The 27,163-nt window shown below is 46.2% G+C and overlaps 1 protein-coding gene across 1 annotated transcript in view; it reads left to right on the top strand.

Annotated features, from left to right (window-relative positions):
- The window catches only part of LOC141270949 (opioid growth factor receptor-like protein 1), a 52,175-nt gene that overhangs the window by 7,589 nt on the left and 17,423 nt on the right, over positions 1–27,163 (top strand). Inside the window, exons 3-5 of the mRNA XM_073681045.1 lie at positions 14,560–14,614; positions 15,140–15,218; positions 17,231–17,297. Coding sequence (XP_073537146.1) covers positions 14,560–14,614; positions 15,140–15,218; positions 17,231–17,297 — 201 coding nt within the window. The remainder of the gene's footprint in view (positions 1–14,559; positions 14,615–15,139; positions 15,219–17,230; positions 17,298–27,163) is intronic.

Here is a 27,163-nt window from a genome sequence, read left to right as displayed (position 1 = left end):
CATGTCGCACACAACATCACCGCTTCTTTGAGAAACTCTGTGTGTGACAGGGTGCATTTCACCACAGACACTTGGACGAGTAGGCATGGACAGGGGCGTTACATGTCGCTGACTGGGCACTGGGTAACTATGGTGACAGCAGGACAAGGGGCTGCTGTCCAAGTCTTGCCGTCCCCACGAGTTGTGCGTCAATCCTCTTTATGTCAAAGTTCCTCCACTGCTTCTGCCTCCTCAACCTCCTCTCGGTCTTCCACCTGCACCCAAAGCCTGTCTGGTCATGCCACAAGCTTTCTAACTGCGCAGAAGGGATCCTGCACACCTCCTTACTATGCTGGCAGTAGGGCTCAACGTCATCAGGCGGTTTTTACTTTGAAATGTCTGGGAAATGTGAGTCACACAGCTGAGGAGTTGTGGTCAGCTCTGGAGAACCAATTTCATGAATGGCTGTATCCACTGGACCTGAAACCAGGGAAGGCCGTGTGCGACAATGCTGCAAACCTGGGTGCGGCCCTTCGCCGGGGCAATGTCACACACGTGCCTTGTATGGCTCACGTGTTGAACCTGGTTGTCCAGCAATTTTTAGCCCACTATCCCAGACTAGATGGCCTTCTGCAGAGGGCACGGTCGCTGTGTGCTCACTTCCGCCGTTCGCATCCCGCAGCTCAGCGACTTACATCTCTACAGAAGTCGTTGGGCCTGCCACTTCACCGGCTAAAATGCGATGTGCCTACCCGGTGGAATTCAACTCTGCACATGTTGCAGCGACTGTGGCAGCACCGACAAGCCCTGGTGCAATACGTTCTGACGTATAGCCTGGGCCAACGAGATCCAGAGGTGGGGCAAATCACGCTGGAGGAGTGGTCTCAGATCAGGGACCTATGCACCCTTCTGCACAGTTTTGAAATGGCGACGAAGATGTTTAGTGCTGATGATGCCATTATCAGCATGACTATTCCGGTGATTTACATGCTGGAGCACATGTTAAACAGAATGCGGAGTCAGGTGGTGGCACAAGAGGAGGTGGAGGAAGTAGAGGAGGAGGAGTTGTATGCGGAAGGGCTAACATCTGCAAGGTCCAGACGGTCGGCAGCACCAAGGCGGCAGGCATGTGAGGGTGGGGGAGATGGTTTTACCAGGGAGCATGGTAGCAGCCAAACTAGTGAGGAAGGTGCAGGAGCCCAGGAAGAAGTGGAGGACGAACTGATGGAAGACTCATCAGATGAGGGAGACCTTGATCACATTTCTGTTGTGCGAGGTTGGGGGGAGAGGACAGAGGAAGGAAGCATGATTGTTACCTCGCCACCAACACAACAGGGACTTGGTGCTCCTGGATGCGCAACACACATGAGTGCCTTCTTGCTGCACTACCTGCAACATGACCCTCGAATTGTGAGAATTAGAAATAATCCTGACTACTGGGTTGCCACACTGTTAGATCCCCGGTACAAAAGTAAATTTGCCGAAATTATTCCTGCCATAGAAAGGGATGCACCTATGCAGGAGTATCAGCAGAGACTGTTGCAGAATCTTACATGTGCTTTTCCACAAAACACCAGTGGTGCACGTAGTGAATCTCACAGTTCCAACTTGCCAACCGTGGGACCGTCAAGTGTTCAGCACTCAAACCGTAACAGAACCACAGTATCTGCTGGTAACATCAATTTTGCGGAATCATTTCACCACTTTTTTAGCCCATCCTTTGCAAGGCCACAGGAGACAAGAAGTCTGACACATAGTCAATGCCTAGAGACGATGGTACAGGAGTATCTCCAAGTAAACATTGAAGCCACGACTGTGTCACTGGACCCTTGCTCTTTTTGGGCTTCCAATCTGGATAAATGGCCGGAGCTAGCCACTTACGCCTTGGAGATCTTGTCATGCCCCGCAGCCAGCGTTCTGTCTGAACGTGTGTTCAGCGCTGCTGGTGGTGTGCTGACAGATAAGCGCACGCGGCTCTCCACTGATAATGTAGACAGACTCAAGTTCATAAAGATGAACAAATCATGGATCCGAAACGACTTTTCTACCCCTGTGTCATCCTGGGGAGAGTAAAAGCTTGATGATTGGTTAAAATCACCCTACCAACCGTTTTAAGCTTTCAAATTACTAATCATGTTTATCTGTATCTTGACTGGAAAATAATTTGGGCTTTGTAGCAGTGTGCAGCACTGATCCTATTAGGCCATCTATAATAAGCTCCACCAGATTTAAAATTAAAAATAATTTTTAGCTGCATCTAGCCCGGAAAATAATTTTGGGGCTCCGAGATGCGCAAGACACATAAGTGCCTTCTTGCTGCACTACCTGCAGCATGACCCTCATATTGTCAGAATTCGAAGTAATCATGACTACTGGGTTGCCACACTCTTAGATCCCCCAAACTTTTCGATCAACCTTTTCATTTTAATAAAGACCAAAAAAATGGTCATTTTTGAAATTATAAGCATTAGCAGGTTGTTAGAAACTGAAATCAAACAGTTTTCAACTCAAAACTTTATTCTAGGTGATGTTACATTTTCACATAGGACCCCTTGTTCGAAAGGAGCTTCTGAACTCTCTCGTCCATTGAATTTGTCAGGTTTTGGATGGTTTCTGCTTCAATTGTTTTGCATGAGGACAGAATACCCTCCCAGAGCTGTTGCTTAGATGTGAACTGCCTCCCGCCATCATAGACACTCCTTTTAATGATGCTCCAAAGGTTCTGAATGGGGTAGAGGTCAGGGGAGCATGGGGGTCACACCATAAGTTTGTCCCCTTTTATGCCCATATCAGCCAGAGATGCAGATGTTTTATGTGCAGCATGAGATGGTGCATTATCATGCAGAAAAATGATCTTGCTGTGAAATACACGGTTCTTCTTCTTGAACCATGGCAGGAAGTGCTGTTTGAAAAAATCCACATACATTATGGAGTTCATCTTTAGCGCCTTCAGGGATCCTAAAGGGGCCGACAATCTCTCTCCCCATGATTCCAGCCCAAAACATTACTCCACCTCCTCCTTGTTGGCGCTGTAGCCGTGTTTGCGTGGGGTGTCCATCAACCAGCCATCCTCCACTCCATCCATCTGGACCATCGAGCGCTGCACGGCACTCATCCGTGAACAAAACAGTTTTGAAATCAGTCTTCATGTAATGTTTGGCCCACTGGAGCCGTTTCTGCTTGTGTGAAGTGGATAGAGGAGGTCGACAGGATGGCGTATGCACAGCTGCAAACCTCTGAAGGACCCTGCATCTTGTTGTTCGGGGGACGTTGGAGGCACAAGCAGCTTCAAAAACTTGTCTGCTGCTATGACAAGGCTTTTTTGCCGCTGCTCTTTCAACCTGACGTAATTGCCTGTAGGAAAGAGTCCTCAATTTGCCCTTATCAGCACGCACACGTGTGTACTGTGAATCAGCTACATACTTCTTGATTGCCAAGACACTTCATCCTGATCATCGCACAATGTTGATTGTAGTCATGCCTTGACCTAAACACTCCACAATTTGTTGCTTCTCAGCAGCCGACACATCCTTTTTCTTTCCCATTTTGGCAGAAAATGTAGGCTGCTTAATAATGTGAGAGAGCCTTCTTAAGTAGTCTTGCCTTTCATTGGACACACCTGCCAAACTAATTAGCACAGGTGTCTGCAATTGCTTACAGTGATATAAAGAGCCCTGACACACATCACCATCAATGAGTTTAACTGACAAACAAACAAATTCTTCCCTTATCACTCCTAAACACTTTTTGCATAATAATTTGGAACGCAGTGTACATGTGCTTTTCCACAAAACACCAGTGGTTCACGTAGTGAATCTTACAGTTCTAACTTGCCAACCGTGGTCTGTATGGAATTGTTCAATAAAGGGCCCAAAATTAAGATAACATAGATGGGAGAGGTCTCTATGAATAGGAATTCCTAAGTATTTGATACCCTGTGAGGGCCAGGCAAAGGGAAAGTTGGACTGGATGGAATCCTATATGGATTTGGGGAGGGAGACATCGAGGGCCTTAGACTTCGCTGCATTGATTTTAAAATTTGACCATGTAACAAAGTGATCTATTTCAGCCATAACAGCAGGGATGGATATATGTGATTGAGTGATATATACTAGGACATCATCAGCAAATAGAGAGCACTTGTACTCGGTGCCTCCCACCTCAATCCACCTAATATTGGGGTTATGGCGAATTGATGAGAGCAGGTGCTCCGTCACTAGGATGTATAAGAGAGGGGACAGAGGACATCCCTGCCTTGTCCCATTGGTGATTGTGAAAGGTGATGAAAATGTTCTGACGCACCCCCTGGGCCTTGGGACACCCGGAGCCGGACCCTTTTTGGTGGATGCTGGTGGTTGTAGTCTTCGTGGCGGCGACCCGGTTCCGTGGCTCAGGGCGGTCAAACCAGTGGCGGAACTATTTATGTGGTTTTGATGTTTAAATGTCCGACTACGCCACCCGTGGATTGCGGTCAGAGTGAACCGCCGCTACAGGGCAGACCGCTGAGGCTGGTGTTGTGGGTGCAGCAGAGCGTAGCATAACTCCCCACGGGAGGAGTATAGCCTCAGGGCAGTGTATGCGGAGGATGGGGGTGATGGTGCAGGGCAGCAGCAGTAACGACACGGAGTCAGTGATGCAGTCCAGGGCCTTTACTCACAGTTCTTATTATCCAGACCACGTCTGCAGGTAACGGCTGCCCACGTCGTACTGTGCTCACCAGGTGAGGGGCTCAGACAACTCCCAGATAACTTTGGAGCACTTCACAGGACCCCCTTTGTGTGTCCTTTGTCTGGCCTTTCTTACCAACACTTCTGTCCGGCTGCCTCGGGCCTCCTCTTGGTAAACTTGGCGCCAGTTTCCCTGACCCTATGTGGTGCCTTCCTAGCGGGTGTAGCGAGGGGCTGCGCCACATAAAATGTCAGAGCCTCCGGTTTCTAGCTGAGGGTCGTTTCCTGCCTCCACTAGTTCAGGGACCGGTCTCCCCCTTTGGCCTGACCCCTCCACGCAGGTGGATTCGGGCGTGCGGTGGCGACTCGCCCGTCCGCACCCCTGGGATCCCTTCATTCCTCGTTCCTGGAGCCTTCTCCGCTCCTCTTCCTTCCTTCTCCCTCTTCCAGGCCTGGGCCTCTGTTACTAGGCCCGCCTCCGGAGCAGAGCTCATGCAGAGCCCCTGCTCCCTGCCACTTCTGCTCAGACTTCTCTGCACTGAACTAAGATGGTGCCCACCTTTTATACTCCCTTCTCAATGCACCCAGGAACTGCTTCCTCCCTGCTCCTGCACTACAGGGTTCCCCTTCCTCAGTGTTCCCTCCCCCCACTCCAGCCAGGGACAGGGACTGTCGTGCCCATCTCAGGGGCATATTGGTCGCCCTGCCCCACGGCAATGTGGTGTAATGCATGCAGGTGTCGGGTCCTGATCCACACTCCATCCTTACCTGAGAGTGAGATATCACACCTCTGGGTGAGGTGCAATACGTCTGTAGCAACCGAGCCCTCAGGGTGCTACAGTTCCATTTATCTTCAGCCTAGGTGACGTATTGCGATACAGGGCCGTGATTTTGGCTATAAAAGGGTCCCCTAGACCCCTACCCCAAGCTTTTTAAGAGAATCATATATGGCGTGCCAGGAGACTCTATGGAATGCTTTCTCAGCATCCAACGAGAGTATCTAATTACAAATTTTTAACTGCATCTAGCCCAGGAAATACTTTGTGCCTAGTAGCAGTGTCTGCTAGTCAGCGGATTATCCCGGCTGTTAAGCAAGCTACACCACCTGTAGTTTAGACACTTAATTTTTTCAAAGGAAATGCTTCGGGACCATGGGATACTTAGTGAAGAGCATCAGGAGGCACCCCAAGGCATAGGGGCTGGGACTGGCAGTAGGATGCCTTGCGGTGGACAGCCGAGCTCGATCCTTATAAAAGCTTTTTAACTGCAGCAGCTTTAGTGGACGCTACTGGAGCTGGAATTACCGCGGCTGCTGGCATGAGACTTGCCCTCCAATAGATCCTTGTAAATGGATTTAAAGTGTATTCATTCAAATTAGAGAGACAATTTAAATTAAAAAGCTTAGAGCTGCCTCCACCACAGGGGGGCTCGCTCGACCCACCAGCGGACAGGCACCAGTATTGGGAGAGGGGGGCTGGCCGTCAGGGTTCACCGCGGCTCTGGCACAAACCCGGCGACACGGAGGTGGCACGGGCAGGAGCGGACTGGCCGTGTCGGCTTCTCACTTTTTGGATTTTAGAAGGGCATGACATGCCTATATCTGTGTCTGCCCCTCCTTTTACTCCTCCACCTCTTTTATTTTCGCATGACTATATGTACTTGTCACTTTTCCATGTGTTAGTTATGTCTTCTGAGCAGTTTGTCAGCTTTTGGACACCTTTGAAGGTGTTTTCTATGTGTTTCTATGTGTTTTTGTTTGCCTGCCATTGGTTTTAACGGTGTTCGAAGGTGTTCGACGAACAGTTCGACGAACAGTTCGGCGAACACATGGGTGTTCGACGAACCGAACCGAACTCGAACACTACGGGGGTGGCTCAACACTAATTCAGACCCTTTGCTCAGTATTGAGTAGAAGCACCATTTTGAGCTAGTATAGCCATGAGTCTTCTTGGGAATGATGCAACAAGTTTTTCACACCTGGATTTGGGGATCCTCTGCCATTCTTCCTTGCAGACCCTCTCCAGTTCCTTCAGGTTGGATGGTGAACGTTGGTGGACAGCCATTTTCAGGTCTCTCCAGAGATGCTCAATTGGTTTTAGGTCAGGGCTCTGGCTGGGCCAGTCAAGAATGGTCACAGAGTTGTTCTGAAGCCACTCCTTTGTTATTTCAGCTGTGTGCTTAGGGTCATTGTCTTGTTGGAAGGTGAACCTTCGGCCAAGTCTGAGGTCCAGATCACTCTGGAAGAGGTTTTCATCCAGGATATCTCTGTACTTGGCCGCATTCATGTTTCCTTCAATTGCAATCAGTCATCCTGTCCCTGCAGCTGAAAAACACCCCCATAGCATGATGCTGCCACCACCATGTTTCACTGTTGGGATTGTATTGGGCAGGTGATGAGCAGTGCCTGGTTTTCTCCACACATACCGCTTAGAATTATCACCAATAAGTTCTATCTTTGTCTCATCAGACCAGAGAATCTTATTTCTCATAGTCTGGGAGTCCTTCATGTGTTTTTGAGCAAACTCTATGCAGGCTTTCATATGTCTTGCACTGAGGAGAGGCTTCCGTCGGGCCACTCTGCCATAGAGTGATGCTGCAGTGATAGTTGACTTTGTGGAACTTTCTCCCATCTCCCTACTGCATCTCTGGAGCTCAGCCACAGTGATCGTGGGGTTCTTCTTTACCTCTCTCACCAAGACTCTTCTCCCACGATTGCTCAGTTTGGCAGGATGGCCAGGTCTAGGAAGACTTCTGGTGGTCCCTAACTTCTTCCTTTTAAGGATTACGGAGGCCACTGTGCTCTTAGGAACCTTGAGTAATGCAGAAATTCTTTTATAACCTTGCCCAGATCTGTGCCTTGCCACAATTCTGTTTTTGAGCTTCTTGGGCAGTTCCTTTGAGCTCATGATTCTCATTTGGTCTGACATGCACTGTGAACTATGAGGTCTTATATAGACAGGTGTGTGCCTTTCCAAATCAAGTCCTATCAGTTTAATTAAACACAGCTGGACTCCAATGAAGGAGTAGAACCATCTCAAGGAGGATCATCACAAGGAAATGGACAGCATGTGACTTAAATATGAGTGTCTGATACTTACGACCATGTGATATTTTAGTTTTTCTTTTTTAATAAATTTGCAAAAAATTCTACATTTCTGTTTTTCAGTCAAGATGGGGTGCAGAGTGTAGTTTAATGAGAAAAAAAAATGAACTTTTTAGAATTTATCAAATGGCTGCAATGAAACAAAGAGTGAAAAATTTAAAGGGGTCTGAATACTTTCCGCACCCACTGTATTAGGTTTACTACACTGTGATTTAGTCTGGAGTTGATGAATATTAGCTCCAGGATCACCTAAACTGGATAGATCATTATAAATTCTCAGCTGTAAAAAGGATTAAGTCTGTGTCAGTTATCCGCAAACCAGAATTCTCCCATTCACTGACAGCAAGCAGAGATACTGAACTTGAAACCAACAACTATTTATTCTATTAACACAATCAAAGGGGGGCTGGCGGCACAATATCAGGGGGTAGCGCAAGCGGTGAAAATGAAACAAGTTATGTTACAAGAAGAATACAGTAATTCAGATGAACAGGATGTTGACACAATGCTATTTACACTTTATCGTTCTATTACTACCATTAAAGGGAATGTGTCACCCCCCTGGGTGATATCAGACCTCTACTATGGCCATACAGGGTATAAAAAAGTAAAGTCCGGGGGACGCCATGCAAACCCCGTGCAAAAGCCTCTGGAAAACAGACTTTATAAAACCAGATTTCTCTGCAATCACTCCTCTGCTATGGGCCATACAGGTAAGTATAGATTTACTTTTCTATCACCTGTATGGCCATAGTAGAGGTCTGATATCGCCCAGGGGGTGACAGATTCCCTTTAAATAACTGTTATCGTCAGTGATGTCTTAGTCCTAATACTCCAACCAAAAGGGCATCACTCTCACTACTGGGCCCGTTACCGTTAACACTCTCTAGGCAACACATAACGTCACACAGTTCCTAATGGGAGTCGACGATACTGCCCGCTAGGCCGCAAGTCCCAGGTTGGTGAGTTACATGGCCCACTAGTCACACTGGCCGCCTTCGTTCCCTGAAGCACGGCCCCGGTCCCCACTTTGTACCGTACATCTACACTGGAAGTGATGGCTCACCGAAACGTCCTTCCTCTGCAGCCTAGTTGTTTCTCTCGCTGTCCTGGGTCTGCTCGCTCAGCTTAGCTCTCCCGGATCTTGTCTCTAGACTCCTTTACTCGGATCTGGTCTCTTGGCTCCTTTACTCAAATCTGGTCTCTCGACTCTTCTACTCAGATCTGGTCTCTCGACTTCTATACTCAGATCTGGTCTCTCGACTCCTCTACTCAGATCTGGTCTCTCAACTCCTCTACTCAGATCTGGTCCCTCGATTCCTCTACTCAGATCTGGTCTCTCGACTCCTCTACTCAGATCTGGTCTCTCGACTCCTCTACTCAGATCTGGTCTCTCGACTCCTCTACGTGGATCAGGTCTGTTGGCTCCTTTACTCAGATCTGGTCTCTTGATTCCTCTACTCAGATCTGATCTCGCGATTCCGCTACTCAGATCTTGTCTCTCAGCTCCTCTATTCGGATCTGGTCTCTCGGCTCCTCTACTCGGATCTGGTCTCTCCTTTACTCGGATCTGGTTTCTCGACTCCTTTACATGGATCTGGTCTCTCGTAATAGCGGCTACAAGCCAGCTCACTGTACCTCACATCTGTCCTGCTACAGACTGTTCTGGTTCTGCTAGCTCAGCTTAGCTCTCCCGGATCTGGTCTCTTGACTCCTTTACTCGGATCTGGTCTTTTGGCTCCTTTAGTCAGATCTGGTCTCTTGATTCCTCTACTCAGATCTGGTCTCTCAACTTCTCTACTCAGATCTGGTCTCTCGACTCCTTTACTCAGATCTGGTCTCTCGACTCCTCTACTCAGATCTGGTCTCTCGACTCCTCTACTCAGATCTGGTTTCTCGACTCCTCTACTTGAATCAGGTCGGTTGGGTCCTTTACTCAGATCTGGTCTTTCGATTCCTCTACTCAGATCTGGTCTCGCGATTTCTCTACTCAGATCTTGTCTCTCGGCTCCTCTATTCGGATCTGGTCTCTCGGCTCCTCTACTCGGATCTGGTCTCTCCTTTACTCGGATCTGGTTTCTCAACTTCTTTACACGGATCTGGTCTCTCGTAATAGCGGCTACAAGCCAGCTCACTGTACCTCACATCTGTCCTGCTACAGACTGTCCTGGTTCTGCTAGCTCAGCTTAGCTCTCCCAGATCTGGTTTCTCGACTCCTCTACTCAGATCTAGTCTCTCGACTTCTCTACTCAGATCTGGTCTCTCGACTCCTCTACTCAGATCTGGTCTCTCGACTCCTCTACTTGAATCAGGTCGGTTGGCTCCTTTACTCAGATCTGGTCTCTCGATTCCTCTACTTAGAACTGGTCTCGCGATTCCTCTACTCAATTCTGGTCTCTCGACTCCTCTACTCATATCTGGTCTCTTGCCTCCTCTATTCGGATCTGGTCTCTCGGCTCCTCAACTCGGATCTGGTCTCTCCTTTACTCGGATCTGGTTTCTCGACTTCTTTACTCGGATCTGGTTTCTCGACTTCTTTACTCGGATCTGGTCTCTCGTAATAGCGGTTACCATAGGCGGATTATAATGAGGGCAATCCGGGCTACTGCCCGGGGCCTCGGGTCTCCAGGGTGCCCGGGGCTCCGGGGTGTCTATGGCCGGATTGCCCTCATTGTATGTGCGGCCCCGCAGTACATACCGGCAGACAGTGGCGGGGGGGGGCCCCCGGACCGCTCCCCCAGCAGCGGTGCACGGCCGTTGCTTCTTCTTCGGCCGGGCCAGCACTGCAGCAGTTAACTTCCCTGTGCTGGCCCGGCCGCGTCACTGCTAGGAGACACGGCCCTGTGCGCGGCCGTGTCTCCTAGCTGTGACGTCACGCAGTGCGTGCCCGGCCTGCACTGCTACTTACCACCGGAGAGGAGCAGGAGCCAGGAGGACTGGAGCCGAGCCGGGGATGGTGAGTGTGTGTGTCTGTGTGTGTCTGTGTGTGTGTGTGTATGTGTATGTATGTATGTATGTATGTGTGTGCAGGTAGATATCATTGTGTGATGTCTGTTTATATCTATTTTTGTGTTTCAAATGTGTTTATGCGTGTATGTATATGTCAGTATATGTTTGTGTGTGTGCGTGACTGCGTGCGGCCTCCTGCTGAGTATAGATGGCGCCGTGCGGCCTCCTGCTCTCTCTGGGGGGGGCGCCGTGCGGCCTCCCGCTGTGTATAGATGGCACCGTGTGGCTCACTGCTGTGTATAGATGGCACCGTGCGGCCTCCCGCTGTGTATAGATGGCTCCGTGCGGCCTCCCGCTGTGTATAGATGGCTCCATGCGGCCTCCCGCTGTGTATAGATGGCTCCGTGCGGCCTCCCGCTGTGTATAGATGGCTACGTGCGACCTCCCGCTGTGTATAGATGGCTCCGTGCGGCTTCCTGCTGTGTATAGATGGCTACGTGCGGCCTCCCGCTGTCTCTGGGGGGGGGCGCCGTGCGGCCTCCCGCTCTGTATAGATGGCACCGTGCGGCTCCCTGCTATGTATAGATGGCTACGTGCGGCCTCCCGCTGTGTATAGATGGCTCCGTGCGGCCTCTCGCTGTGTATAGATGGCTCCGTGCGGCCTCCCGCTGTGTATAGATGGCTCCGTGCGGCCTCCCGCTGTCTATAGATGGCGCCGTGCGGCCTCCCGCCATGTATAGATGGCTCCGTGCGGCCTCCCGCCGTGTATAGATGGCACCGTGCGGCCTCCTGCCGTGTATAGATGGCTACGTGCAGCCTCCTGCCATGCATAGATGGCTACGTGTGGCCTCCTGCCGTGTATAGATGGCTACGTGCGGCCTCCTGCCGTGTATAGATGGCTACGTGCAGCCTCCTGCCGTGTATAGATGGCTACGTGTGGCCTCCTGCCGTGTATAGATGGCTATGTGCAGCCTCCTGCCGTGTATAGATGGCTACATGTGGCCTCCTGCCGTGTATAGATGGCTACGTACGGCCTCCCACCGTGTATAGATGGCTACGTGTGCTCAATATTGAGTCATACAATTAATGTAAGGCTATGTGCCCACGATGCAGAAATGCTCCGGATTTTTTTTGAGCGTTTCTGCATCTCCCTGGCAGAAAAAACGCATGCGGATTGTACATGCGGATTGTACATGCGGATTGTGCATGCGGACTGTACATGCGGATTGTACATGCGGATTGTACATGCGTTTTCCTGCCAGGGACAAGCGGATGTGAAGCGTTCCTCACATGCATTTCCGCATGCGGGTTGACAAGCTCTTTCCAAGCGATTTTAGCATCACTTGGAAAGTGCTTGACAACTTGGTCACACTATATAAATCCATGCAACCGACATGGATTTATATAGTGTGACCGTAAAAGAATGGTAAAAAATAAATATATACTTACCTTCTGATGGCCTGCCGACGTCAGCGGTCGCGTGACCCGTCACATGGCTAAATGATGTCATGGCAGGTCTTTTTCAGACCATCGTGAGTTGCCGGCAAGCAAGGACGCATCGGACAAAGACACCGGGGGCCATCAGAAGGTAAGTATAATATTTATTTTTTATTTTATTATTTTTTTACAGGTTCTATGGTACCCGGGTCCAGAGGAGAGTCTCCTGTCCTCCACACCCGGGTACCATCCGCACATTGAAATGCATGGATTCTGCATGTACAGATGTAGTGATGCGGATTACATGCGTTCCAATGCAAGTCAATGGCGGCGAAAGCGCCGCGCTTCCGCAAAATAATTGTTAGTGCTGCGGATTTTTCCACAATGATAATCCGCAGCGGAAATTTTTAGCAGCATGTGCACAGCACATGCGGATTATCATTGGGGAACATGGCAGGCCTTCTACCAAGTGTTTTTTAAGCATTTCTGCAGAGGAATTGCCGCTGCGGAAACGCTTAAAAAACGCAAAGTGGGCACACAGCCTAAAAAAAATTATTATAATTAATATTGTGCCAAATTAATTTCACGTGAACTATCACATGATCTATCACAGGGGATCATGTGACATGTTACGTGATAAATCAGGTGTGTGTGTGTGTGTGTGGGGGGGGGGGGCGCCTTCTAAACTGCCCGGGGCCCTTGCTACTCTTAATCCACCCCTGGCAGCTACAAGCCAGATCGCTGTACCTCACATCTGTCCTGCTACAGGTTTGGGCGCCAACTCCTCCCCTTCACTGCCCTCATGGGCCTTTTATAATTACTAACTGGGCCACAGCTATCACCTGAACTCATGTCTCCTCCAATCTCTTCCCTGAGAGAACATGCACTTCACTCTTGAATTCCTACTAATGCAATTCTTTCTGCTTTCATTTTTCTATTGTCTTTGACCAGCAGATGGCAGTGTACACTTACAGACACTCTGTTAGGCATTAACTGTGAGCATCTTCTCACTTGTCTATCTCCTTACACAACTTCAAGTACAGGGCATCAACGGATATGCAGAACAACAGTCAGGGATATGGAAAAACAAACCTAGGTAATGCTATGGATTTGGTAAATACCTCAAAGAGTAGCTAATCTCTATTAGCTGGATATCATTTGCCCCATTGCAAGATAATTAACCCCTTCACACTCCATGACAGATGTATATGAGGGGGAGCGGGTTAGGGTTTGTGTGGATAGAGGTCAGGACCTGAGCCTGCTCCAAACAGGGCAGATACCTGCTGGGTCACACACTGGCCTCTGCCTCTAACAGTAGTAGCGATTGGATCTAGCTATGATCGCTGCTGTTAACCCGTTAAATGCAGCTGTCAATCACTGGCAGCATTTAAGATAGGCAACACTCTCCGGACATCTGTTCAGGTGTGATCACAGGGTGCCAATGGATGGCCATGGCAGCCGGGTGCCCCCGTTGTTGTCATGTTGCTACTTCGGTGGAACCCCGCCAGTACATACAGTGGTATAGAGAACAAGTGATCACAGGATAAAGTCCCCCTATGGGGACTAAAAAATAAAAAGTAAAGTAAAAAAAAAAAATAATAATAATAATAAATAACAAAAAATGTGAATCATCTCATTTTCCCCCAGTTAAAAATAAAGAAATTAAAAGATTAAATAAATAAATATTTTGTATTGTTGTGTCCATAAAAGCCCAGTTTAAGAAAGTGTAACATAGTTTAAGCCAAAATGCCATGAAGGGAAAAATAATCAAAACTAAAATCATAGTTTTTCAATAGCTTCACCTCCCACATAAAAATCACTAAGAAGTGATCAAAACTTTGTATGTACCATAAAATTATATTGATAAAATGTACAGCTTTGCACAGAACAAAACAAGCCCTTGCAAAGCTACATTGATAGAGAAGTTAAAAAGTTTTGGATCTTGGAAAGTGGCGACACAAACCAAATTTTTTTGTACAAAGTTCAGAACTTTTTTTAAGCTACAGAAATAAAACAACAATATAATTTTAGCATCACTAAAAAGAAGGTGATAAAAACAAAACTCAAAAAAAATGATGGTGGAATTGCATTTTTTTTTTTCAACATTTCACCTCACTTGGAACTTTTCTTCCCATTTTTCAGTACATTATAAGGTAAAATGAATGGTGACATACAACTCATCTTGCACAAAACAAGACCTTATATGGCTACGTGGACAGAAAAATAAAAAAACATTATGGCTCTTGGGAGAAGGGAAAGAAACAACAAAAGCATGAATATGAAAATTGGCTTTGCCTTAATGAGTTAAAGGGGCATGCACCTAAAAATAGTAGCAATGTTGTGAATTACCAATTCCGGTCAGATCGGCATGGCCTCTAATGATTCTGTCTGCGCATCCGACTTACACAGTTTCTCCATTCTAAGGAAGAAATGCCAAACCTGCTGTTCTATCAGAACCGGATAGCGTTTCAGCCTTACGGTGAGTACAGCCAGATTTGAGATGCGTTACCTATTTTATACTTTTTCAGACTTCTGAATGGCAACCAGTAATATATATGCCATGATTAAGAGCGGGGTAACCACTTGAAACGCGTAGGTGCCGTACCTCATTTTGCTCAAGATTTTATGCCTTACCCATGTGGCTGGAGTAAAGAGGCATTTTTGAACCAGTAATATATCTCCTACTCCTCCACTATATTATTGTATAGTTAGCCAGATTTGCCATTCAGGATACTTAGAGAGCTGAGTGACAAGCCCAGATGTAATGATTGTCATATTGGTTGTCACGCAGCTTTCCCAGAAACACAAATGATCAAAACGTATGCAGCTTTGCTATATTGTCAGTGTATTCCAGACTACTATGGACTATAACTATCTGTTGGCATTGGTTGCTGTTCCCTTTCCACCTCGCTTTACACTTCATCTGTTTTGGCATTTAGATGGTTAGTAATTAATACATTAGTGGTGACCACATTGACAGATTAATTCTCTTCACCAAATACAGGGGTAAGAATAGAGGATATTCATCATTATTGGTGGAACGACTATCAAAAACTAGAAGAGAATCACTCCTACATCCAGTGGTGAGTGTAAGGGACGTGAATGTCGTAGGGTGGGGGATGGGATCACTTCCATGGTCAATATCAGTATATAAGGCCTCCTTCAGATGTCAGTGTTTCCAATATGTGTAATATTCATTTTATTCACGGATAGCACACGTACTTATATACAGTATATAACATATGGTGCTGTTCACATGTCACGTGTTTTTCCTGCAGCGTGGATGAAAAGGGCCAATACAAGTGTATGGGGCCGTGAAAAACACGTAAAGCACACGGATGGCATCTGTGTGTCATATGTCTGCTGTATGTGTTTAACATTGCAAAGTATAGGAGAAGCTTTATAATTTAAAGTATAAACACCAGCGAATACTAAAGTTGGACTCAAACCTGCCGGGCCTTGTGTGTGTAGGTCCGATAAACAATGAGAGAAGAAAAGGAAATAAAGGTAATGCCGCGCTAAAAGAACAACACTGTGCAAAAATGGCCAAGTAGACAAAATAAAGGGTGCACCGAGGAGACCACTCAGGGCTGGAATGGCAGAAGGGGCTACAATAATGGCTAAAAGCAATGTGGAAAATGTAGCAATAGCTCAATAAATAAATAAGTAGACAAATAAAACAAATAAATACCCCAGCAAGATTTATAATAGCTCAAAATCATTCATTATAAAGTGGCTAATTGCAACTACAGTAAGTGATGTAGAACACTGAAGTGTAGAGGTAAATGCTGAAATGTTAATGACAACAGCATAAATAGAAAAAAGTGATTCATTCCAACCGTGAGTGGTCTCCTCAGTGCGCCATTTATTTTGTCCACTTTGCCATAGTGCATACCTCTTCAGCAATATAGTATCAAAACACTACATGAGAAAGCGATCACAGGTCAGGAAGAGACATATGCTAAATAGATTATTTAAAATATATATTTTTATTTAGAAATTCATGCTTTAAAAATGAAGATAAAATATAGGGATAAACCGGGAATACCTTGAATGAGCATATACATACCATGCAGAGACATGAGAATAATGAGTCGAATAGAATCACTCACAATAATGAAGAGCCAGTGCAAGTGCCAATTTGGGACTGTATCCCATTTGTGGTATTTTTGCCTATAGCTGAATGTTGTAAGGGGACTAGAGAGGCATGAGAGATTAAATTTGGCATGTATTCAATGTAATCATATAATATAAGATGCAGTCATACTTACAATCCTAGTAACCAGTGTTGGAAAGCCTGCAGTTCGGTTTATCTCCACCCTGACGACACCGTTTCACCGCGCTTCTTCCGGGGGGCGTCCCAGAAGAAGTACGGCGAAACGCCCCCGGAAGAAGCATGGTAAAAACTGGCTCTTGCACTTTAACCTTGGCTATTTATTATTGTGGGTGATTCTATCTATTGGTATATTTATTATTCTCATGTCCCTGCTTGGTATGTACAGTATATGTTCATTCAAGGTATTCCCTGTTTATCCCTATTTTTATCTTAATTTTTAACGCATGAATTTCTAAATAAAAATATGTATTTTAAATAATCTATTTAGCATCTGTCTCTTCCTGACCTGTGATCGCTTTCTCAGGTAGCGTTTTGATACATTTTTGCACACTGCTGTTCTTTTATGGCAGCATTACCTTTCTTTCCTTTTTTTCTCTCAAGGTTTATAATGCATTTATTTTTTTATCCATACCGGAAAAACACTGATGGTAAAAATGGACACACGGATGTGTTTTATACTGACGTGTGAATGAGGCCTAATACAAAGTCCTGCAACTTCCAATATATTTTTAATTTCAAGTCTTCATCATTTTCAAGACCTCAGTTTCCTGTCAATGAATGGGATGGTTGTTTACACCCAGAAGTTACAACCCCAATACTTGTCACTGAGGGTTTGTTATAATTGTATCATGATTCTTATAATTGTAGACAGTAGCACAGTCTAGTTGTCGGAGGGGTAACTATCCTGGGATGACTTTAGGTGGGAACAATTAATTTCTATTTTTATAAGCTGCTATGTAAAACCAAATATTATTACAGGTTGTTTCCGCTGCGAGAGCCCGGGGTGAACCCGTACGCCACCCCACTGACCCCGGCAGAAATTGAGGTAAATTATGATATAAAGTCAATCATTGCCTGACACCATATAAGGAATAGAGAGAATATATGAACAATGTACAGTACAGACCAAAAGTTTGGACACACCTTCTCATTTAAAGATTTTTCTGTATTTTCCTGACTATGAAAATTGTACATTCACACTGAAGGCATCAAAACTATGAATTAACACATGTTTAATTATATACTTAACAAAAAAGTGTGAAACAACTGAAAATATGTCTTATATTCTAGGTTCTTCAAAGTAGCCACCTTTTGCTTTGATGACTGCTTTGCACACTCTTGGCATTCTCTTGATGAGCTTTAAGAGGTAGTCACCGGAAATGGTCTTCCAACAATCTTGAATGAGTTCCCAGAGATGCTTAGCACTTGTTGGCCCTTTTGCCTTCACTCTGCGGTCCAGCTCACCCCAAACCATCTCGATTGGGTTCAGGTCTGGTGACTGTGGAGGCCAGGTCATCTGGCGTAGCACCCCATCACTCTCCTTCTAGGTCAAATAGCCCTTACACAGCCTGGAGGTGTGTTTGCGTCATTGTCCTGTTGAAAAATAAATGATGGTCCAACTAAACACAATCTGGATGGAATAGCATGCTCTGCAAGATGCTGTGGTAGCCATGCTGGTTCAGTATGCCTTCAGTTTTGAATAAATCCCCAACAGTGTCACCAGCAAAGCACCCCCACACCATCACACCTCCTCCTCCATGCTTCACGGTGGGAACCAGGCATGTAGAGTCCATCTGTTCACCTTTTCTACGTCGCACAAAGACATGGTGGTTGTAACCAAAGATCTCAAATTTGGACTCATCAGACAAAAGCACAGATTTCCGCTGGTCTATTGACCATTTCTTGTGTTCTTTAGCCCAAACAAGTCTCTTCTGCTTGTTGCCTGTCCTTAGCAGTGATTTCCTAGCAGCTATTTTGCCATGAAGACCTGCTGTACAAAGTCTCATCTTAACAATTATTGAAGAAATGTGTCTGCTGCTAGAACTCTGTGTGGCATTGACCTGGTCTCTAATCTGAGCTGCTGTTAACCTGCTATTTCTGAGGCTGGTGACTCGGATAAACTTATCCTCAGAAGCAGAGGTGACTCTTGGTCTTCCATTCCTGGGGAGGTCTTTATGTGAGCCAGTTTCTTTGTAGCGCTTGATGGTTTTTGCAACTGCACTTGGGGACACTTTCAAAGTTTTCCCAATTTTTCGGACTGACTGACCTTCATTTCTTAAAGTAATGATGGCCACTCGTTTTTCTTTACTTAGCCGCTTTTTTCTTGCCATAATACAAATTCTAACAGTCTATTAAGTAGGACTATCAGCTGTGTATCCACCTGACTTCTGCACAACACAACTGATGGCCCCATTTATAAGGTAAGAAATCCCACTTATTAAACCTGACAGGGCACACCTGTGAAGTGAAAACCATTTCCGGTGACTACCTCTTGAAGCTCATCAAGAGAATGCCAAGAGTGTGCAAAACAGTCATCAAAGCAAAAGGTGGTTACTTTGAAGAACCTAGAATATAAGACATATTTTCAGTTGTTTCACACTTTTTTGTTAAGTATATAATTCCACATGTGTTAATTCATAGTTTTGATGCCTTCAGTGTGAATGTACAATTTTCATAGTCATGAAAATACAGAAAAATCTTTAAATGAGGTGTGTCCAAACTTTTGGTCTGTACTGTATATTATGTCCAGAGTGTTCATTTAAAGGGAATGTGTCATCAGAAAATGTGTTTTAATCAGGTTTTTGTGTTACATTTATTAAAAAAATAGCTTTTTATTTCATTGCATATTATAACTTGTATTAAATATCAAAATTAATAATCTTGCATTTTACACTCTGACCACTCTTCTTGATTCTAGACTCATAGAAAATAAAAAACTAAAATAATTTGGCCGCATAAGTGTGATCACACTCTTATAAGTGGTTGTGTTCAAAATTAGGTAATCACATTTAAACTCACGTTAAATAGTAGTCACTGCCATCAATTTACAGTGATTTTGATTACCTCATATAAAGGTTAGCTGTTCCAGTAGGAATTTTCTGACATTTCCTTAGTTGCATTTTACAGCAAAACCCAAGGTCCAACAGCTTACAACACAACAAAGGGATCTCATTGTTGAAAGTTATCAGTCAGGAGAATGGTACAAAACATTTCCAAGGCATTAGATAAACACTGTGGAGATGGTCATCGTGAAGTGGCTTAAAGCACCACTCCAGCATTTTTTTCACCGCTGGAGTGGTGCGTTAAACGTAAGCCCCCTGCCCGTGGTCATATACTCACCCTCCGGCTTCTACACGTTTTTTCGGTGTCTCCGATCCTACAGCACCATCTTGTGAGCACAGCTTCTGACTGGCCAAAAGTCAGAAACTACATCACATGCTGTCAATGCAAGTCTATGAGAACCAAAACAAGGCTCTCAGACTTACATTGATTAGTGACCTCCAGCTCACTCCATGAAACACTGGAGCAGCCGGCAGTTTGCAAACTACAGGAGACAGACCGAAGCAGCAGCGAAAACAGATGAAAATGTTGGAAGGTGAGTATCAGACAGGGGGCAGGAGACTTGGATTTTAAGCACCACTCCAGTGGTGAAATAAAAAAAATGCTGGAGTTGTGCTTTAAATTTGGCACAACATTGACATTACCTAGAACTGGACATCCCTCAAAAAATTGATGAAAAGACAATAACAAAATTGGTCCAGGAGGCTGCCAAGAGGCCTACATTGAAAAGATGTGGAGATGCGAATATGCTGCACTGCTGGCATCTCAATGGATAGAGATGTCAGAAAACACTTGACATAGTAGAGCAGATAATGCTATTTTATTCTCAAAGAGTTTCGAAATGCACTCACTTCTTCATCACGAGAACTACAAGCCCTATGTTCTTTGGATAACACCCTATTTTGCGATCTTTTGTCCCTCCAGTTTTTATTCAAGAAGCCTACATTAACATTAAAAGAGTGTTGGAATTTCTGTCAAGTACTGGTTCTGTACTAAATGTGACAATGATCTCCTATATTTTTCTGGCCTATGGATTAGGGTGTAACAAGAAAAACACAAAGAAAAACATCAAAGCCAGCTATGTTTTGCCAAAACCTACATCAAGTCTACTAAAAGCATATTGGAAAATGTGTTATGGCTGAAGAGACCAGGGTTGACCTTTTTTGCCCATAATTTCGAAAGGTATGTTTGGCTCAAAGCCAACACTGCACATCACAAAAAGAACATCATACCCACAGTGAAGCATGGTAGAGGCAGCATTATACTTTGGAGCTGTTTTTGGGCAGCTTGTAATGGTCCTTAGTCAAGGTGGAGGGAATTACCTTTAGGCCCCTGCTAAAAAGCTGAATTTTACCTTTCAGCACGACAACGACTCTAAGCATACCTTCAAATCAACAAAACAATGGCTTTGCCAGCAGAAGATTAAAGTTTTGGAATGGCCCATCCAGAGCCTAGACCTGAATCCAATTGAAAATCTGTGTGTGACCTGAAGAGGGTGCTCTACATAGGAAATGCCCTCACCATCTGACAGATTTGGAGATCTACCGCTAGAAGAGTGGACAAAGATTGCCAATTCACGATGTACAATACAGATAGACTGCTACCCAAAAAAAGAATGGTGTCATAAATTAAAAGGGTACTTCAACAAAGTAGTAGTTTTAAGGTCTGCATAAGTATTCAAACATATTATTTTAGTTCTTTATTTTTCTTTCCCACCTGGTTTATTTTTCAATTGAATTGTACAGATTAGATGACATTATAGGTAGAAAAAGTTCTCAAATTATTATTATTGGTATAATCTCTTTTACTTGACAAAAAACAGGCATTTTGTGTAGACTTTTTATATCCACTGTATAACCTGACATGTTGATACAGAGGAAAGCAAAAACTCTATGACACAGATACTATTTGACTCACATTAGGGGTAAATTCCTTCCAGACTCCTCAAACAGCAATCATACTAGTTCCCTAGATCAACGGCCCATCACAAGATCTGATACCCATAATCTGTAATATTATATTTATCCAGAAAGGCATTCAGGCCTTCAAACTTTTTTAGTGAATCAACCATTACAATATCTTGATAGTTCCATAGTTTCATTGCTCTTACAGTAAAGAATCTGCAACTGTATGATTGAACCTTGTTTCCTACAGATGTAGGGCAAGGGTGGGGATTTTAGTGCTTGGGCCAATGGCCCCTGTAATTCTTCCTTACACTGCGAGCACACACATGCAGCTTTCACTACTGAATGCTGTGGCGCATTCATTGAAGAATTACATTCTGAAGAGGACATCCTTTGTTGGTGGAGTTAGCATGCTCTGCGCTCTCTTCATTCTGATGCATACAGCAGTCTCAGTGTCTCCTATGTGATGCATACAGCAGTCTCAGTGTCTCCTATGTGATGTTTATGCACCAGTCGCAGTGTTTACAATGTGATTGTTTGGCAATCCCTGCATTTGTTACAGCTGTCTAACAGTCGCGAGACATGAAGCCGCGGTGACGTGAACATATTTGAGCATGGCGAAGACACTCATTTAGGACTCGAGGGTACTCAGATAACACCTTATCTAAGCACATTCGCTCAACACTAATGATTCTTTGGTGTATGGAGTGTGTATGTAATATTTAGGCTGTGTCTATATGTATGAAGTGGGCATATAACGTACAGGCTGTATTTATAATGTGTGGGTATGTATATAATGTACAGGTCGTGTTTGGAGTGTGTATAAGACCTGTGGAGTATGTATATAATGTACAGGCCCTTTTCATATTGTATAAAGTGTGTACATTTGTGGACAAAATTATTTATAACATTCTGTTAAAGAATAAACCTCAATGGTCACTGAAATAACTTGAAACTTGTTACACACCTGTCCTGGATCCATGCTTTGCTTCCCTCACCCCGATCCACTAGATTCTCATGTGCTCCACGTCGGACTTTGCAGGTAGCCCAGCATGCTCTCATGTGTTGAACTTCCAAGGCCTATTTAAGGCCTCCCAAGACACACACCTGCGTCTTGGGATTAAGACTTTTTAGTAAGACTTTTAGATAGTCTGTGCACAGTACCTGTCTGTGGTCTCTAGGACTTCACCTGTATGTGGCTTCCAGTAACCCTTCTACATGTCTGCCTGCGGCTTCCAGGATGTATCCTGTCCGCTTGCGGCTTCCAGGACTTTATGAGACTTTTAGTTTGCCTTTGCTATGTGTCCACCTACGGCTTCCAGGACGTCTCCAGTCCTCTTGCGGCTTTCAGAACTTTATTAAGACTTCAGTATTGCTAACAATCTGGCTTTTTCCATATACCTCAATCTGGTCAGTCGCTATCTATGGTCTCATGGACGTCTCCCTCCTACCTGCAGTCTCCTGGATATTTCCCACCTACGATTTTCATCGTCCTCCCTGATTGCGAGCTCCTGGATGTCTCCAGGCTGCCAGCGCTTTTCAGCATCCAGTCTGCTGGCCTGAGGTCTCCTGGATGTCTCCTGCCTGCAGTGGTTTTCATCATCCCGCCTGCTTGCCTGTGATCTCCTGGATATCTCCCACCTACCTGCAGTTTCCAGCATCTCGCCTTCCTGCGGAATTCTAAACATTTCCAGCTTCCTTGTGGTTTTCAGCATTTCAACTGTCTATCTGCGGTTTCCAGTCCCCCAGCCGTCCATGTTCCACGTGCTCCACCTAGCTGACCCAAAGACGACCATAGACCATGTGTCCACCTGGCCCTTAGGCTTGGAAGATCCACCTCTCCTAGTAAGCTTGCTTTATGTAAAAAAACTGATGCAAGTAATTTTCAATTTAAATTTACTGAATATCAACTAATGGAAATCAGATATAGCTTTTAAGTTGTGGCTCAACAGCAAAAATAAACTAATGAAAATAGCCTGGACAAAAAGTATGGTACCCCTAGAAAAGATTGAAAATATTTTGACCATGGAGACATGTGAAACTAAGTTGTGTCCTGTAATTAGCATCACAGTTGTCTACACACTTAAATCAGTCAGTCTGCCTATTTAAAGGGTGAAAAGTAGTCATTGTGCTGTTTGGTATCATAGTGTGTACAACGCTGACAAATATGTGAAAGGTAAAGGCTATAAGACCATCTCCAATCAGTTTTATGTTCCTCTTACTAAAGTTCGACATATTATTCAGAAGTTTAAGGTCTATGGGACTGTAGCCAACCTCCCTGGATGTGACCACCAGAGGAAAATTGGTGAATGGTAGGCAAAGAGCCCACAAGAACTTCCGAATAGATTAGAGATGAATTCCAAGGTCAATGTATATCATTGTCAGATGACAGCATCTATCACTGTTTAGGCGAAAGTGGACTTCATCAAAAACGACCAATGAGGAAACCACTCTTGAAAGCAAATTATAAAAAATAGATTCAGAAATTTGCTAAAATGCCTATTGATAACACACAAAGCTTCTGGGAGAAAGTTCTTTGTACAGATGAGACAAAACTGGAGCTTTTTGGCAAATAAAATCAGCTCTATATTCACATATGCAAAAATGAAGTGACGCACCCCTGGGCCTTCGTCGCACGGCATCGCGCGCACGGGAGCTTACCCGGAGCCGGATCTATTGAGGATTGTAGTCTCGTGGCGGTGACCCGGTCCGTGCCCAGGGAGTCAAACTGAGCGGCGATGTATTAGCGGTAGATGTTGGACGACTACGCCACCCGTTGAATGCAGCGAAGGGGCTGCCGCTGCAGGGCAGACCGCTGAGGCCGGTGGTAGGATTGTGCAGCGTGATAGTATCACCCCCAACGGGAGGGGTATGGCCTCAGGGCAGCCGACGTGGCTGACGGGGGAAGCAGGAATCACTCAGAGACGATGCGGTGTAGTTCGGGGTCTTTACTGGTGATAAAGATAGACCCTCCCGGAGTACTGGCTAGCGATCGGGGCCTGGTCAGTCTTCGAGCAGATGGGATTTCCCCTGGCCAGGCGGAGTTGTAGGCCTTCCCAACTAATTGTACTCTTCTGGCTACCTTGCTAGAGGCGGGTAAAAGTAGCCCACGTCCCTGAGTGTACCGTGTGGTGCTCACCCGTATGGCCGGTGACTCGGGGCCTTCTTGTGGCGTCCGCTCCACGACGGCGGTGCTGGTCCCACGCGTGTGACCGTGCCTTCGGGTTTCTTGACCAGAGGACCTGAAATCCCCTGCCGGGCGGTTTCTGCTGCTGGGTAAAGATTAGTCCCCACAGCCTCGGACTCCGGGTCCGGTGATAGCTTCTCAGTCAGGGCGAGCTCTGCAGCTGCCAGCCCCTGACTCCTTATAGCACTGCTCCCACAGAGCTCCTGATGTTCTTTTCCTATATCTGCTTCTCTTCTCTGTCTCTACTTCTTCTCTACTCACTAACCCTGCCTCAGCCCTAGGTTTATATAGGGGAAGTTCTTCCCCTCCCAGGACTGGGCAGGAGGTGTGGCATGCATAGGATCCCTGACCAAGAGACCTCCCACCTGCTCTCAGACGTAATATCTCTATTACTGTGGCAACCAGACCCCTGGGGTGTCACATTCCCCCCTAGTGAAATTTAGTACTCCGGGACTAAACATATTTTAGAAAAACATAACAAGGTATAAACAATTATAATACAATAAGAAAAACACATAAAAATGGTTACGGCGTGTCCGCAACCGGGTGCAGTTTTGAAGAAAAACAAGGTGTCCATTTCACCAAAACAGGGAGACGTAACCAGGTAGGGGTCTGTCCTGCCCCGAGTCCTTAACAGTCTTTAGTCCATTCCTAGGTTACGCTCCAACCAATTGTACAAGGATTCCCGGTAAATCCACCAAGGACTCCTAAAAATAACTAGAAACACATAATTATTTACAAGTAACAGACAGGTGATCACAAATAAAACAATTTAAACACTTCAAATCCTCCAACGTGCGGGTAACTGGCCTCTAGTGGCCCTAGTGGACCTACGGAGCTGACTGTCTGGCCCTGAACTACAGGGTGTAGGAGCTGTCAAGGGTAAACTGGGCAGCTGTCTATGGGCTCGTTGGCTCACTAGGGGTATGGCAGGCTCACTATAAGCAGAGGGTTGATTCTCCGGGTCTGCTTGTGTGGGGTCTTCTGCCTCCTGGACCGGCTGTTCTTCCAGCTCTACCTGTGTCTCCGTAGGCACTTGGGATGCTGGTTGGAGGAACGTGAGGACGGGTACCACAACAGCACCATTGACTTGAGTCCAAGACCGAGGGAAGTCTCCGAGCACAGTACTAACCATATCTTCCCTTTCCTCTACGGGTCGAGGGTCTTCTTGCTCTCCTTCTGGGTTCCGTAGCTGTTCGGGACACTTCTTCAGGTGATCCCGGGATACAATGGCTGTGGTTTCCCCTCCGTCTTTACTGATGGTACAAACCTTCGGGTTGTCGTGGCTTGAGGGCAGTACGGTGTACGGGTCCTTCTCCCACTGGTCGTCCAACTTGTGGAGCCGTCTCTTCCTCTTCAAGACCTGCTCTCCGGGTACCAGGGGAACAGCGGGAGCATATTGGTTGTAAGTTTTCTCTTGTCTTTCCCTAGCGAGACAGAGACTTCGCTCCACGCTCTCCTGTACTTTCCGGTACTGCTGCTGCCTCTCTGTGTCCCAGTCTGCTTCCGGTGAAGTGTCCTCGGGTGTCAGGACTCCCATCTCCAGGTCAACAGGTAGCTTACCAGGCCTTGCCCTCATTAGGTAAGCCGGGGTACAGTTGGTGGAACCTACAGGGATGTAGTTGTATAGGTCCACCAGGTCGGGCAGCTTCTCAGGCCACAGACTGCGTTCTTCCAGGGGCAACGTTTTCAGAAGATCCATTACCACCTGGTTCATTTTCTCACAAAGTCCATTAGTTTGCGGATGATAGGGTGTCGTCCTTATCTTCCGGCAGCCATACAGATTTCAGAATTCCTGGAAGACCTCCGCTTCAAAGGCAGGTCCCTGATCCGTCAGCACTTGGTCCGGGTACCCGTGTGGACGGCAGAAGTGCTGCTGGAAGGCTCTAGCTGCTGTTTGAGCTGTTAAGTCCTTAACGGGGACGACAACCAAGAACCGGGAGTAATGATCCACAATGGTTAACGCGTAGACGTAGCCACTTCTGCTTTGGGTCAGTTTTACATGATCCAAGGCTACCAGTTCCAACGGCTGCTTGGTGACGATGGACTGAAGGGGGGTCTTCTGGCTGGCACGGTCCTTCCTTCTTAGGTTGCACGGGCCACAGTCTCTGCACCACCTCTCGATGGTTCCCCTCATGCCTACCCAGTGGAACCGCCCGCGCAGCAGGAACTCCAGCTTCTTCCATCCGAAGTGTCCAGCCCCGTCGTGGTATGCCTCCATCACCATGGCTGCGTCTCTTCGTGGCACCACTACTTGCCAGATTAGTTCATGCGTTCGAGAGTTAACCATTCTGCGGCACAACTTCCCCTTGTAAAGGAACAGTCGACTCTTCTCAGCCCACAGTTGTTTGGCTTCCTCCGGAGCGTCTGGGTCAAGGCGAGCCTCTGGCCGAGTCAGCATCTCCTTCACCAGTCGGACGGCAGGGTCACTGTCTTGCGTTTCCTCCCAGTTGTAGTGAGGCAAGGGGTTAAACGTAGCGGCTTGCTTACTCCTTACCCGATGGGAATACTGGATAGTCCCATGACGGTGGAACGCGGGGAGTTCGACTTCTTCCAGTCCCTCTGAATCTTCTCCTACGTCCGGTAGGTTTGGCATCCTGGACAGGGCGTCCGCGTTGGTATTGGAGCGTCCTGCCTGGTATTTGATTGTGAACTCGTAGTTGGACAGACGGGCCATCCATCTCTGCTCTAAGGCACCGAGTCTTGCCGTGTCCAGGTTTGTCAACGGGTTGTTATCCGTGTACACGGTGAACCGGGAAG

Source organism: Phyllobates terribilis, unplaced genomic scaffold (assembly GCF_046119375.1).
Source record: "Phyllobates terribilis strain yellow unplaced genomic scaffold, ASM4611937v1 Scaffold_5__5_contigs__length_657084704, whole genome shotgun sequence".
In the NCBI taxonomy this organism is placed as follows: Eukaryota; Metazoa; Chordata; class Amphibia; order Anura; family Dendrobatidae; genus Phyllobates; species Phyllobates terribilis.
This window is presented reverse-complemented; position numbering and strand designations above follow the sequence as displayed.